The following is a 12074-nucleotide window of genomic DNA, read 5'->3' on the forward strand; positions in this document are numbered from 1 at the left end:
CGCTGTGATTGTCAGGAGAGGCATTTCTGTAGCAACTTATAGAGTTGGGGGGGGTGACCTAAGTTGATTTCACTCCAGCTTGTAGAGCCTCTTGTAGGTTGCTTTGGTATCTAATCTGGTCATTAATGGGCCTAAACAGACACTTTTGAACACACTGGGACAGTATAGTCTTAGAAAATCAGGCTTTGATCTTCTCTTGGAATGCTTTAATTCTGTACATACATTTAAATATCTAGTTAGTAAATGGGGTTTAAAATACCTAGTCAGTAAATGGAGTATTCACCCCCCCACAGATAAGATACATGCACATTAATATAGACAAGGCTGTGATCCCATGATTTTCCTCCCTTGTTTGTATTCCTTGCATGCCATCACATAAAGGACAATTGTGGGCATAAACTAGAGTTTACCTTACCTTATCTTGTTTTGTGAAACACTGATGTTCTGGCATCTCTCTAAGTGGTTAGTATTGCTTCTTAGGCTTTTTGATCCCAGAGGGAAGAGTTAGCTGTTCTGTTGGAGCTTTATACTTCAACAAAGCTTATAGAGTAATGCCTTCACTGCTTCAGCATAACTGTATCTTATTCTAAGAGTTTATAGGTTCATGGGTAAGTATTATGCTAGCTGCCCTTATGGGTTATTTTAAACCAAACCAGTTTCCCTTTTGGTGCTTGAATTAACCTATACCATTTGGTGTTGTCTTACCCATCCCATGGAATCATACCATAGATAATTTGAGAGACCCCATGTATGGGATAAAGCGTTTAAGAGCTGCCCATGTCCATTAGTAGCTCAAGGAGACAGAACTGGGGTACATTTTCTTTTTTCCATCAGTAGATCCAAGTTGATCTTGAATATGGGCAGGGATGAGCTTTATGTGGATGGGGGAGTCCATTCCAGAGCTGCGGCATCCTGTGCAAGGTACACCTGTCCCTCCAAACCATCCTCCTCTTGCAGAAGAGGTTTAGATCCCTAGACCGAATATGTCTTATGCCATATGACTTGCTGGTGTGCAGTAAATCCGTCAGTATTAGGTCAGAGGATGCCTTGCATGCCAGACACAGGACATCTCTTAGCACTCTGTAGGATACCAAGGTAGTGACAGGGCTTTGTCGGTCCATGTAGGACATGTTGTTTAGGCCTTGTATCTTTTTAGTATGGTATCTCTGTGGGCATTCCAGTTTTTGTGACTTAACAGATACATGCCAAAGTGGGCATTATACTCCGTGATTGGCCTAATGAGGGCTGATAAAGGGGGACAATGACATCCCTAGGTCTAGACAGTCTCTTTGTTTATAAGCTGTGCAATATAGAAGGACTTTTGTACAAGAGTGAACACATGTTAGTTGAAATTTTAGGCCACTGTCCACACAAGTACCCAATTCCAGAACAACTGGGTCAGCTCTTGGGGATATATCGTCAATGTAGTAGTTCCCTTCAGTCGATGACTTCCCAAAGGATACAATAATACATTTTTAGCATTTAGCTTCAGTCCATGATATTGGCATCTGTTATTTATTTGGAAATCGATAAGGTATACAAGCACAACAGTAGCAGCAACGCAGTCAATATAACCTCCACGTTTCGTAAAAAACTTCATCAGATGAAACATGCGCATGAATGTTCTACTTAAATACCTCAATTAAAATTTAAAACAACCAATGAAATTGAGTAGTAAATTAAATAATAAATACTTCATTGTAAACAGTACCAAGACTAAAAAATCCACAAATTGTTGTCTTACAACTGAAATGTCTTTTTCATACAGAAATTTAAAACCAAAATACACAATGAACTGTTAAAATGTGTAGAAGGGATAATTATAATACATAAAAAATACATTGTATAAAAAATTGTAGTTAATAAATATGAATAAATGTAAAAATGTAAAAATCCAATGCATTTCATATTACTCTACTACACTCTAGTGGTAAAAAATGGTAATTCAGCTAAGCCAAGTAAAATTACATTTCATTAAACCTTTGATGTATACATATCTTTGCTTTAAAGTCAAATTAAGATCATTTGAAATGTTTTTACAAATATTTTTATAATTTTGCTGATCTCAACTTCAAGACAGGGGCCAATGAGATCATGTCATTAATACCTGGAAACTTGCTTGATTCTAAAACTATCTGCCAGTACAGCTCCCTGTATGCCGCAAGGGTTTCCCAACAACCTCCTCTAGGATCAAAGGGAACAACCTCCAACACAAAAAATTCAAAGTGTGCCCCTTCACAGGTCAAAGTGTGCTTATACAAAGAATTTGTTTCTTACCTGTTTCTAATGTCATACAGGTGCTCATAGATTCTTTGTTTTATTCTTCTCTCACTTTTTCCTATGTAAAATGCGTCACATTTTCCACACAAAGCAATATATATAATACCTTTGGTATTACAATTGACAAAAGACCCCAACGTTAAAGTCTTCCTACGGGCCACCAAAAAATGAGTGTCACCGGTTTTTAGATATTTACAGTAAGTACAAGCCCCACATTTAAAAACTCCAGTTTTTTTCTTTTTGTTGTTCTCAAACCACTTGGCATTACTACCCTTTTCTAAAAGTCCTTTTATGTTACAACCCCTTTTGTAAATATATTTTGTTTCCTTATCAAAAATGTAACTAAGATCAGATATTTTGGCAAAATGTTTCCACTCTCTATCTATGATTTTCCTCACCTTACCAGATTGCCCATCATAGGTAATGGTAAGGCCCGAGGTATATCTTTCATTAGGTGTATTTCTAGGTGTCATTACAATGTTTTATCTTTCATTAGGTGTATTTCTAGGTGTCATTACAATGTCATTATTCTTTGAGGGGGAATACTATAAGCAAACCAAGGGGGTGGCGATGGGAGCACACTGTGCACCAACGTACGCCAACATTATTATGGCATACTGGGAAAATAAATGTCTTGATTCCTAAGTACATGAACATGTGGACATTGTACTGTAGGTTTCTGGACGATTTATGTTTTTTATGGAAGGGTACGGCAGATGATTTTGAGGCTTTTGTAGAGTACATCAACGGAACCACTGATTTTCTTAAGTTTACCAAGTACTTTAACACCAGGCAGGTTAACTACCTAGATGTGAATTTAGTGAAATTGGACAACCGGTTTGTGTCTAGGGTGCATAGGAAGGAGACCTTTTCAAACACTTATTTACATTTCACGAGTTCTCTCCCATTTTATCAGAAGAGGAGTGTTTTAAAAGGACAGATGGTCAGAATATGTAGAATGACATCTGATGACACATTTTTTATGAAGGAATGTGATTATTTGAAAAGTATGTTCCTTGATAGAGGGTACCCAGCTGACATGTTTGACCAGATATTTCAGGAAATATGTAAGGGAAGGGAGGGTAGATTTGCACCCATTTTGGGTAAAGAAGAAAATGAAAACATTGTAATGACACCTAGGAATACACCTAATGAAAGATAAAACATTGTAATGACACCTAGAAATACACCTAATGAAAGATAAAACATTGTAATGACACCTAGAAATACACCTAATGAAAGATAAAACATTGTAATGACACCTAGAAATACACCTAATGAAAGATAAAACATTGTAATGACACCTAGAAATACACCTAATGAAAGATAAAACATTGTAATGACACCTAGAAATACACCTAATGAAAGATAAAACATTGTAATGACACCTAGAAATACACCTAATGAAAGATAAAACATTGTAATGACACCTAGAAATACACCTAATGAAAGATAAAACATTGTAATGACACCTAGAAATACACCTAATGAAAGATAAAACATTGGTAATGACACCTAGAAATACACCTAATGAAAGATAAAACATTGTAATGACACCTAGAAATACACCTAATGAAAGATAAAACATTGTAATGACACCTAGAAATACACCTAATGAAAGATAAAACATTGTAATGACACCTAGAAATACACCTAATGAAAGATAAAACATTGTAATGACACCTAGAAATACACCTAATGAAAGATATACCTCGGGCCTTACCATTACCTATGATGGACAATCTGGTAAGGTGAGGAAAATCATAGATAGAGAGTGGAAATATTTTGCCAAAATATCTGATCTTAGTTGCATTTTTGATAAGGAAACAAAATATATTTACAAAAGGGGTTGTAACATAAAAGGACTTTTAGAAAAGGGTAGTAATGCCAAGTGGTTTGAGAACAACAAAAAGAAAAAAACTGGAGTTTTTAAATGTGGGGCTTGTACTTACTGTAAATATCTAAAAACCGGTGACACTCATTTTTTGGTGGCCCGTAGGAAGACTTTAACGTTGGGGTCTTTTGTCAATTGTAATACCAAAGGTATTATATATATTGCTTTGTGTGGAAAATGTGACGCATTTTACATAGGAAAAAGTGAGAGAAGAATAAAACAAAGAATCTATGAGCACCTGTATGACATTAGAAACAGGTGTGAAACAAATTCTTTGTATAAGCACACTTTGACCCGTGAAGGGGAACACTTTGAATTTTTTGTGTTGGAGGTTGTTCCCTTTGATCCTAGAGGAGGTTGTTGGGAAACCCTTGTGGCATACAGGAGCTGTACTGGCAGATAGTTTTAGAATCAAACAAGTTTCCAGGTATTAATGACATGATCTCATTGGCCCCTGTCTTGAAGTTGAGATCAGCAAAATTATAAAAATATTTGTAAAAACATTTCAAATGATCTTAATTTGACTTTAAAGCAAAGATATGTATACATCAAAGGTTTAATAAAATGTAATTTTACTTGGCTTAGCTGAATTACCATTTTTACCACTAGAGTGTAGTAGAGTAATATGAAATGCATTGGATTTTTACATTTATTCATGTTATATTTATAAACTACGATTTTTTATACAATGTATTTTTTATGTATTATAATTATCCCTTCTACACATTTTAACAGTTCATTGTGTATTTTGGTTTTAAATTTCTGTATGAAAAAGACATTTCAGTTGTAAGACAACAATTTGTGGATTTTTTAGTCTTGGTACTGTTTACAATGAAGTATTTATTATTTAATTTACTACTCAATTTCATTGGTTGTTTTAAATTTTAATTGGGGTATTTTAGTAGAACATTCATGCGCATGTTTCATCTGATGAAGTTTTTTACGAAACGTGGAGGTTATATTGACTGCGTTGCTGCTACTGTTGTGCTTGTATACCTTATCGATTTTAATTCAATAAACTGCATTTGGTTGGAACAAGCTACTACTGCTGTGCCTGTACACTTTGTGGATTCTAACCCTATTGCTGGCACTTACGCTGAGGTCCTGGTGCATTTGTTTTGTTTTTAGTTTTGGTTTGCACCTTTCCATTTTGTGTACTTGTTATTTATTTGGGACAAACCTTCAGGATGGTCCAACTTATTTTGGGTTTCAATGTTTTTATTGTATAGACTTGAAATAATTTGGTTAATTTAAACTTTAAAATATAAAATTAAGATTGTGTGGGTTTTTGGGGTATGTGGGTAATCATATTTTGCTACTGTATCATAATAACCTAGGAGCTTAATTTTATTTTGAATTATATGTGGAATTAAGATTCTTGCACCCTACCACTTGTTAAATACATTTAAACTCCTGCAGTATACCAAAACATTTAACACCAATATGCTTCTGCTAGGCTAAGAAGGGAAGTCATCTTAGATTTTTCTTCGTATGCTTCAAAACTTTCACTATGTTTGGGTCTTGAGGCCAGCAGATATGTATGCAGTCCCACGGTTGCAGATCTACACATGTAATCAATTTCAAGGAGGCCCATACCTCCTTCGGAACACGGAGTATATATCTTGGTATGTACTGATGTTTATAAATCATATGAAGAGCATGAAGCATTCTTCTTGTTTTCCTGTCTAATCTATCCAACACCTTTTGGGGCCAGTCAATCACTCCAAAACTGTAAGTTAGGACAGGAAGAGCAAATTGGTTTATAGTTTGAATTTTGTTCCTAGATGTCATCACTCTTTTCAGGATTAATTTAAGTCTTCTAAAATATTCCTTACTAAGTTTTATTCACATTTGTTCATATTTTACTGTTGATCCTTCATCAGTTCCCAGATATTTATACATTCCCTCTTGCCCAAGTTTTTTTATATCACATTCTTGTCCCAAACTGATGTTTTCTTGGTGCTGCAACTTTCCTGCTTTAAAGATTGTTTTTTGCACATTTTTCAAGCTCAAATGTCATTCTTATGTCAACTGAAGAAGTTTTTTTTTTCTCAAAAGTTTTTATTGATTTTCTTCAAAATATAATAGATAAATATCAATTGAGTAATTTAATAATTCAAACAGATTAACAAACTATATACATTATTTACATTTGGCCTGAAGTTAGATTATAAAATGAACCAATCTGAGTCAATTTTGTGTGATATTTAAACAAATATTTTTCTACCTCTATTTTCTTCCTTTAAGTAGAGTCTGGGTTCATTTTTAATGTCTCAATAAAGGGATAATCCATGGGTTGTTGGTCCATGTTTTTGGAGTAATCCTTAGTTCATTGACTTAGACTTCCATCGTTGTTGTTTCATTCAATAGTCTTAAAAATTCTTTGAAGGATGGTTCAGAGATGGATTTCCACTTTCTAGTGATGCACTTCCTAGCAACCACTAGTGTAGTCCATAGTAATCTGAAGAAGTTTTGACTACTTGTAGTTGTGCTTTCAGTTCCTCATCTGATGAGCTATACGGTTTTAAATCACTGACAGAATATGAGAAGTCTTTTCACTTTGTTGCTTTCTGGGATCCAAATTATAGCCATGACCTAATCTGTTAAGTAGACAGCTTAAAGGTTAGGGGCAAGGCAAAAGAGCAACAGTGATAGTCACCCTGGAATGTCTCCCTTTGGATTTTTATCCCTGGAATAATAATTTATCCTTTATCATGGCATAACCACATAGTGATTTGTCACTGTTACATGGTTGTAATTTACCAGTGCAGGGTGTATATTATACATTTTAAACACTCTTTTTCCATGAATGTCAGATACTATCAAATGCTTTTATGTAGTGTATCCATGCCATACTTCCCCTTTTTACAGTTTTCCACTATGACTTTATTTAACAACAAATTATAATTTGCTCCAGATGACTCTCTTATTGCCCTTTTGTTCTATTGCCATAACTGAGTTTTTTTCTAAACAACTATAAACTCTGTCAGCATAAATTCCAATGTATAATTTATATGTCGTTGGAAGGAAAGTTATTGATATATAGTTTTTATGGTAGCTTGCAAGTTCAATTTTAAGTAGGAGCATTATTTTTTCTTGTTGTTAGCCAGGTTGGTGCCTGTTCGGGGTACTTGTATAAATAGTTCTTACCCATGGCTAAATCTTCATGCAAAGATGTTAATACTTTTAACCAGAAGTTAGGTACTGCATCTGGGCTGGGGTTTTCCAGTTAGAGGATTTTCTTCATTTTGTTTTAATGTCTCTGGCTGTTACTTCATCCCATTTCATATCCTGTACCTTTAAACTTCTTATTCTTTCTTTTATTTCTTCTATCTCCATTTTTCATGGCAGCAACCATTCCTATGGTTCCCTTCACCAGACTCCTTATGAGGAGGATCCAGTGGTACGTAAAATCTGCTTGCTTCGAACAGTCCCATCCTGTGCACATCCAGATCCCTCTCCTGCCTTGCCTGAAGAAAGGATTCCTTGTGGTGGGTGTCACAGATAAAGCTCAACTGAGTCCTAACTTTCAAACTGAGACAGGAATTGCACACAGATGCACCAGACGATGCAATGGGGGCATGGACAGGCAATCTAAGATTCCAGGGACAATGGCCAGCAAATCTAAGATCGGAACACATCAGTCTGAAGGAGATGATGGCATTTATACAGGCCCCACAGACCTTAAGAGTGTTCACCAACAACATAGTGGCCATATGGAACATAATGAAGGGGTGGGGGGGCACCAGATATTGCCAGCTGGGCAGACTGGCTCTTTTGACATGGGTGCAGGCCACAACATTAAACATTTATCTTCAAGCAGTTTACATTCCTTCATAGAAGAATACCCTTGTAGACCTTCTAAGCAGGTCAAGAGAAGATTCCCATAATTCTTTCTAAACATTGTCCACAAATGGGGCATTTCACAAATATATCTATTTGTCTTCAAAAGCAACAACCAACTTCCTCTATTTGTTACTAGTTCCTACTATCCTCAAGCTTGGAAAATGGACACAATGTCCTTCTCTTAATAAAGGTTCAAAGACCATGCCCAAAGATCCTGTTGGTGACTCCTTTTGGTCAAGGTAGCATCAGTTCCGTCTCCTCTTTCATCTAGCCAAAAGCCATCACCAAGCTCCCTGCCAGAGTGGACTTGCTCACACAACAGATGGGCTCATTACTTGACCTAAACCTGTTGTACCTCAACTTGATGATGTGGATGATAGGATTCTGATCTGTTGCAGTACTTTTTCCCCACTGAGCCTTCCCCCTGTAACTGTTCTTTTCTTTCCTTATGGACAAAGGGGGACCTCTCTTTCTGCTTCTCCCCTCTTAGCTAACCATTTTATTTGGCTTCTCAGGCCTCTTCAGGCTAACTGGCTTGACGTTAGTTTGAGAATTTATGTTCATACATCTGTTTATGTACTGTTATGCCTGGGGGTTTAGGTCATACGTCAGACATATGGTTTTATGGAATGTTTTGACTGTGGTACCCCGGTTGGATGTCCAGGTTATTTGCCAAGATAAATCAACAGTTTGGAATACTGTAGCAGTGATCAGTAGGTCGTCAACTGTTATGGTAAGTTGTTGCACAGCTGTTCTTTCTTCAGTGGGCAGTAACCCTACTATAGCTCTAGAGGTACCTTTTCCCTATTAATTGCTATGGAGATCAGCCTGCCTACCTGCGTTTGATACTCCCTCTTTTGCAGTCAGCAGTGTGTTTCCCTGACTGTCATTGTACCACAATATGTATTTGTAATGGTAACCATGTGAGATGTTGGAATTCGACAGAATGAGCCCTGAAACATGGAGGCTGAATGGCTGGAAAACCAGACTTACGTAAACCATGTCCAAGATGTCCATTTCCCAAAAAAATTCCTCTTTCTCTTGGGTATGGAGATCTCAGGGGTTGGTATGTATAAGTTCACGCATGTTGGGGGGGTTACCTCCACATCTAGGGAGAGCAGGAGCGTTTGCCCCTCTGCATAAAATAAGTTTAATGAAGAAGAGTGATATTAGAGATTCACTATTCAATATCTTTTTTTTGGTCTGCCAGCACTCAGCATTGCGAATGCCGACATTTCAATAGGGAGCCATTTATAATGTATAGTACACTTGCTGTTGCCTTTTCTCGTATAAAAAGAACTTGGAGTGGTGCAGGTTGCTTTTCCTTTTCTACAGAAGAAAAGAGAGGAGATGAGCACTGTTCAGATGTTGTATAAAAGTCTAGAATTCAGGCTGGAAGAGCAGGCATCTACTTGCAGTTAATTCCTGAGGATAATGATGGGTCCTGCAGCAGCATTCTTTGAAGTCGAATGTGTATTGTTACTGTGAGAGTTCTAGTACAACTCGTTCTTGTTAACCGATAGATTGAGACAGACTAGCTTGAGTAGTGCCTTACTGGAATTTGCCTTGCTTTTGTTATATATTTTCTCAACGGCTTGGTGAATTCTGAGTTGCAGATAAGTGTGAGGTAAGAGAAGTGCTGCAACATAGAGAGCGTACATTTGGAGGGTTGCTGAAACGTTCTTAAGCTACTCATTTTCTACCAAATGGTTTTCAGGGAATCATTTATTGACGATTATCAGTTACTTTTCTGCTATGCCTTTGGTAATGCATTTCCTTTTGAAATTCTCCATTTATTTATGTTTTTTTCTTCCAGTCATTGAATAATTTCTGCAGTCAGATAGGCGATGATCGTCCTATATCCTTCTGTCAGTTCAGCCCGAACTCTAAGCTGTTGGTCACAGCATCCTGGTAAGATTAAATACTCCTGCATTGACAGCCTATTTATATGACAGCTCATCTGACTAGCAGGATTGTTAATACTGTAACTTATTGTGCATATGTATGAACTTGTGTATCTGCCAATGTTTGAAGAAACTGAGACAAAAAAGAGTGGGTGTTTGCACTGTTGGAAATTGCATTTATTTTATTGTCTTTTTGTTTTATGGCATCTATATCTCAAGTTTTGATAAGAAATCTAGCTTTAAGGAGTCCATCTGTAGGCTCCTAACCAGTAATTTATTTCTTTACGATGTCTAAAATTATTCTTAATGTTGAAAATAGTTCTGTTTTAGATTAGTTTTATAGGTACTTACTAAGCTATTGATCTTTGTAGATTTAAGAAGCTTATCCTTAGGTTCTCATAGTACCTTTTAGTTTGTTTTGCATATGAATAACCCAGAGATAGGCCTGACAAACATACATGAGGACATTTGCAACTTTCCTCTATCATGAGGGACTTGGGTGCTAAACTTGGGGTGACTTTGTTTTTACCCATCCACTCATCCAGATTGCATTTGAGTAAAGTAAGAGAGGTAATTTGCTTCCTGTGGAGTGGAAGATTGTGCCGTAAAAGTGGTATTCTGTGTGATACAAACCTGTCTCTCCAACATGTTCTGTTTATTTTGCAGAAGAGATAAATATACATTGACTGTGTTTGATACTCTGGGACTTGCGAATGTGTAATAGGTCTGACGTAACAGGGTTAGTTGAAGACTCTATGCAAGGACCTCTCAGTAGCCTGTACAATAGTGAGAAAGACATGGCTTTGAGGCAGTCTGTATAGTTTTTCCAGTTTAAGCCTTGATTTTTTTTTTTTTTTTTAGTGAGAAAGCATTGTGGTCATTCCAGCTGAGACAAGTGTTTGGGCAGGTACAATACTGAGTGTGACATTATACTTGATGATCCGCCTAATGAGTACTTAATACAGAGGAACAGTTACATTCCTGCATCTGGATTTAGATGTAAACTGATCAAAGAAACAGGACTTCCTTACAACAGTAGATACATGGTGGTCACAGGACAGTTGTCGATATGTCCCCAGATCTTAACTATGTGTTCAGTTTTCAAGGGTGTGTAGTCAATGGGATAGAAGGATACGATTATGCACATCTTGGAATTTAGTTTTAGTCCTTGGTTTTAACAGCAGCTACTAGTTTTATTTATCATACTGCCCTGGAATCATATTATTGATGCAAAACAGTCTGTGTCAGTATGTAAAAATGAAGAATGAGCATGTCTGGACAATAATGAAGGCAACTCAGTTCGACTTAAAATGATGAAACTATTTTAAAATGTTCAGGGATATTTAAAAATCAGCAGCATGGTTTAATAATATCTAAACCCATCACTTTTCAGTGTTATTTTATAGAAAGAATACACGTAACTGCAATATGTTGTGTATTTACATTAGAGAGTACGGCATTTATGCTTCCTTTAATAATGTGTAGTTTTCTATCTGTATTCATTGTGTAGTAGTGTTTCATACATAGACTCTAAACTTAGATGTAAGAGCATTTTGTAAGGTAGCCTGGAAGTTCTAAGTGTAACAAATTTGAAGGGTCCTTTCCAGGAAACGTAAGGAATTGTGAAACGGGTCCATTGTTTCACTGTTTACAAGTCATGGATACTAGTATAATACCTTGCAAACTAGAAGAAAAGTTCCATTCAGGTTTTCAAAAAATGAGTGAGATGGAAAGAAACTGCTTCAATTTCAGACTGATGGAAAAGCTTCTGCAGCTAACATCTGTTTTATATACCTGCTGCCTAACAAGATAAAAGCCTTAAGGTAGCATGCCCTCTCGAAGGCTGTCATTTGTAAATGTTGCAATGGCAACAGGCTGGAGGCTCCATGGAGGCTATTACATTGTGCAGAGGTCAGAATGAAATATTTCAAGACTGTATAACCTTTAATATGTAATATGTGGTTAGGGTGTGTGGAACCCCTCTGTGTGCATCCACTCACAGAGCAGTTGAGTTACTCCTCCTTATCTGTTGGTGTTTGTAATGTTCCATTTTACATGTAGCACTGTGTTAAGGTTTCAGGTTATGTTTAAGTGTCACAGAAAGTATTTTCCATAAGTTAAATTCCTGTTTGCACAAACTGGCCGAATTT

At 36.5% G+C, this 12074-nt stretch overlaps 1 protein-coding gene across 2 annotated transcripts in view; it reads left to right on the forward strand.

Moving 5' to 3' along the window:
- PRPF4 (pre-mRNA processing factor 4) overlaps positions 1-12074 on the forward strand; it is a 981057-nt gene that overhangs the window by 485321 nt on the left and 483662 nt on the right. For both annotated transcript variants that reach the window (XM_044058032.1, XM_044058033.1), the window contains exon 7: positions 9837-9931. In XM_044058032.1, coding sequence (XP_043913967.1) covers positions 9837-9931 — 95 coding nt within the window. The remainder of the gene's footprint in view (positions 1-9836; positions 9932-12074) is intronic.

The sequence above is a fragment of the Protopterus annectens genome, chromosome 16.part0 (genome assembly GCF_019279795.1).
Source record: "Protopterus annectens isolate FY-2018-M chromosome 16.part0, PAN1.0, whole genome shotgun sequence".
Classification (NCBI taxonomy): domain Eukaryota; kingdom Metazoa; phylum Chordata; order Ceratodontiformes; family Protopteridae; genus Protopterus; species Protopterus annectens.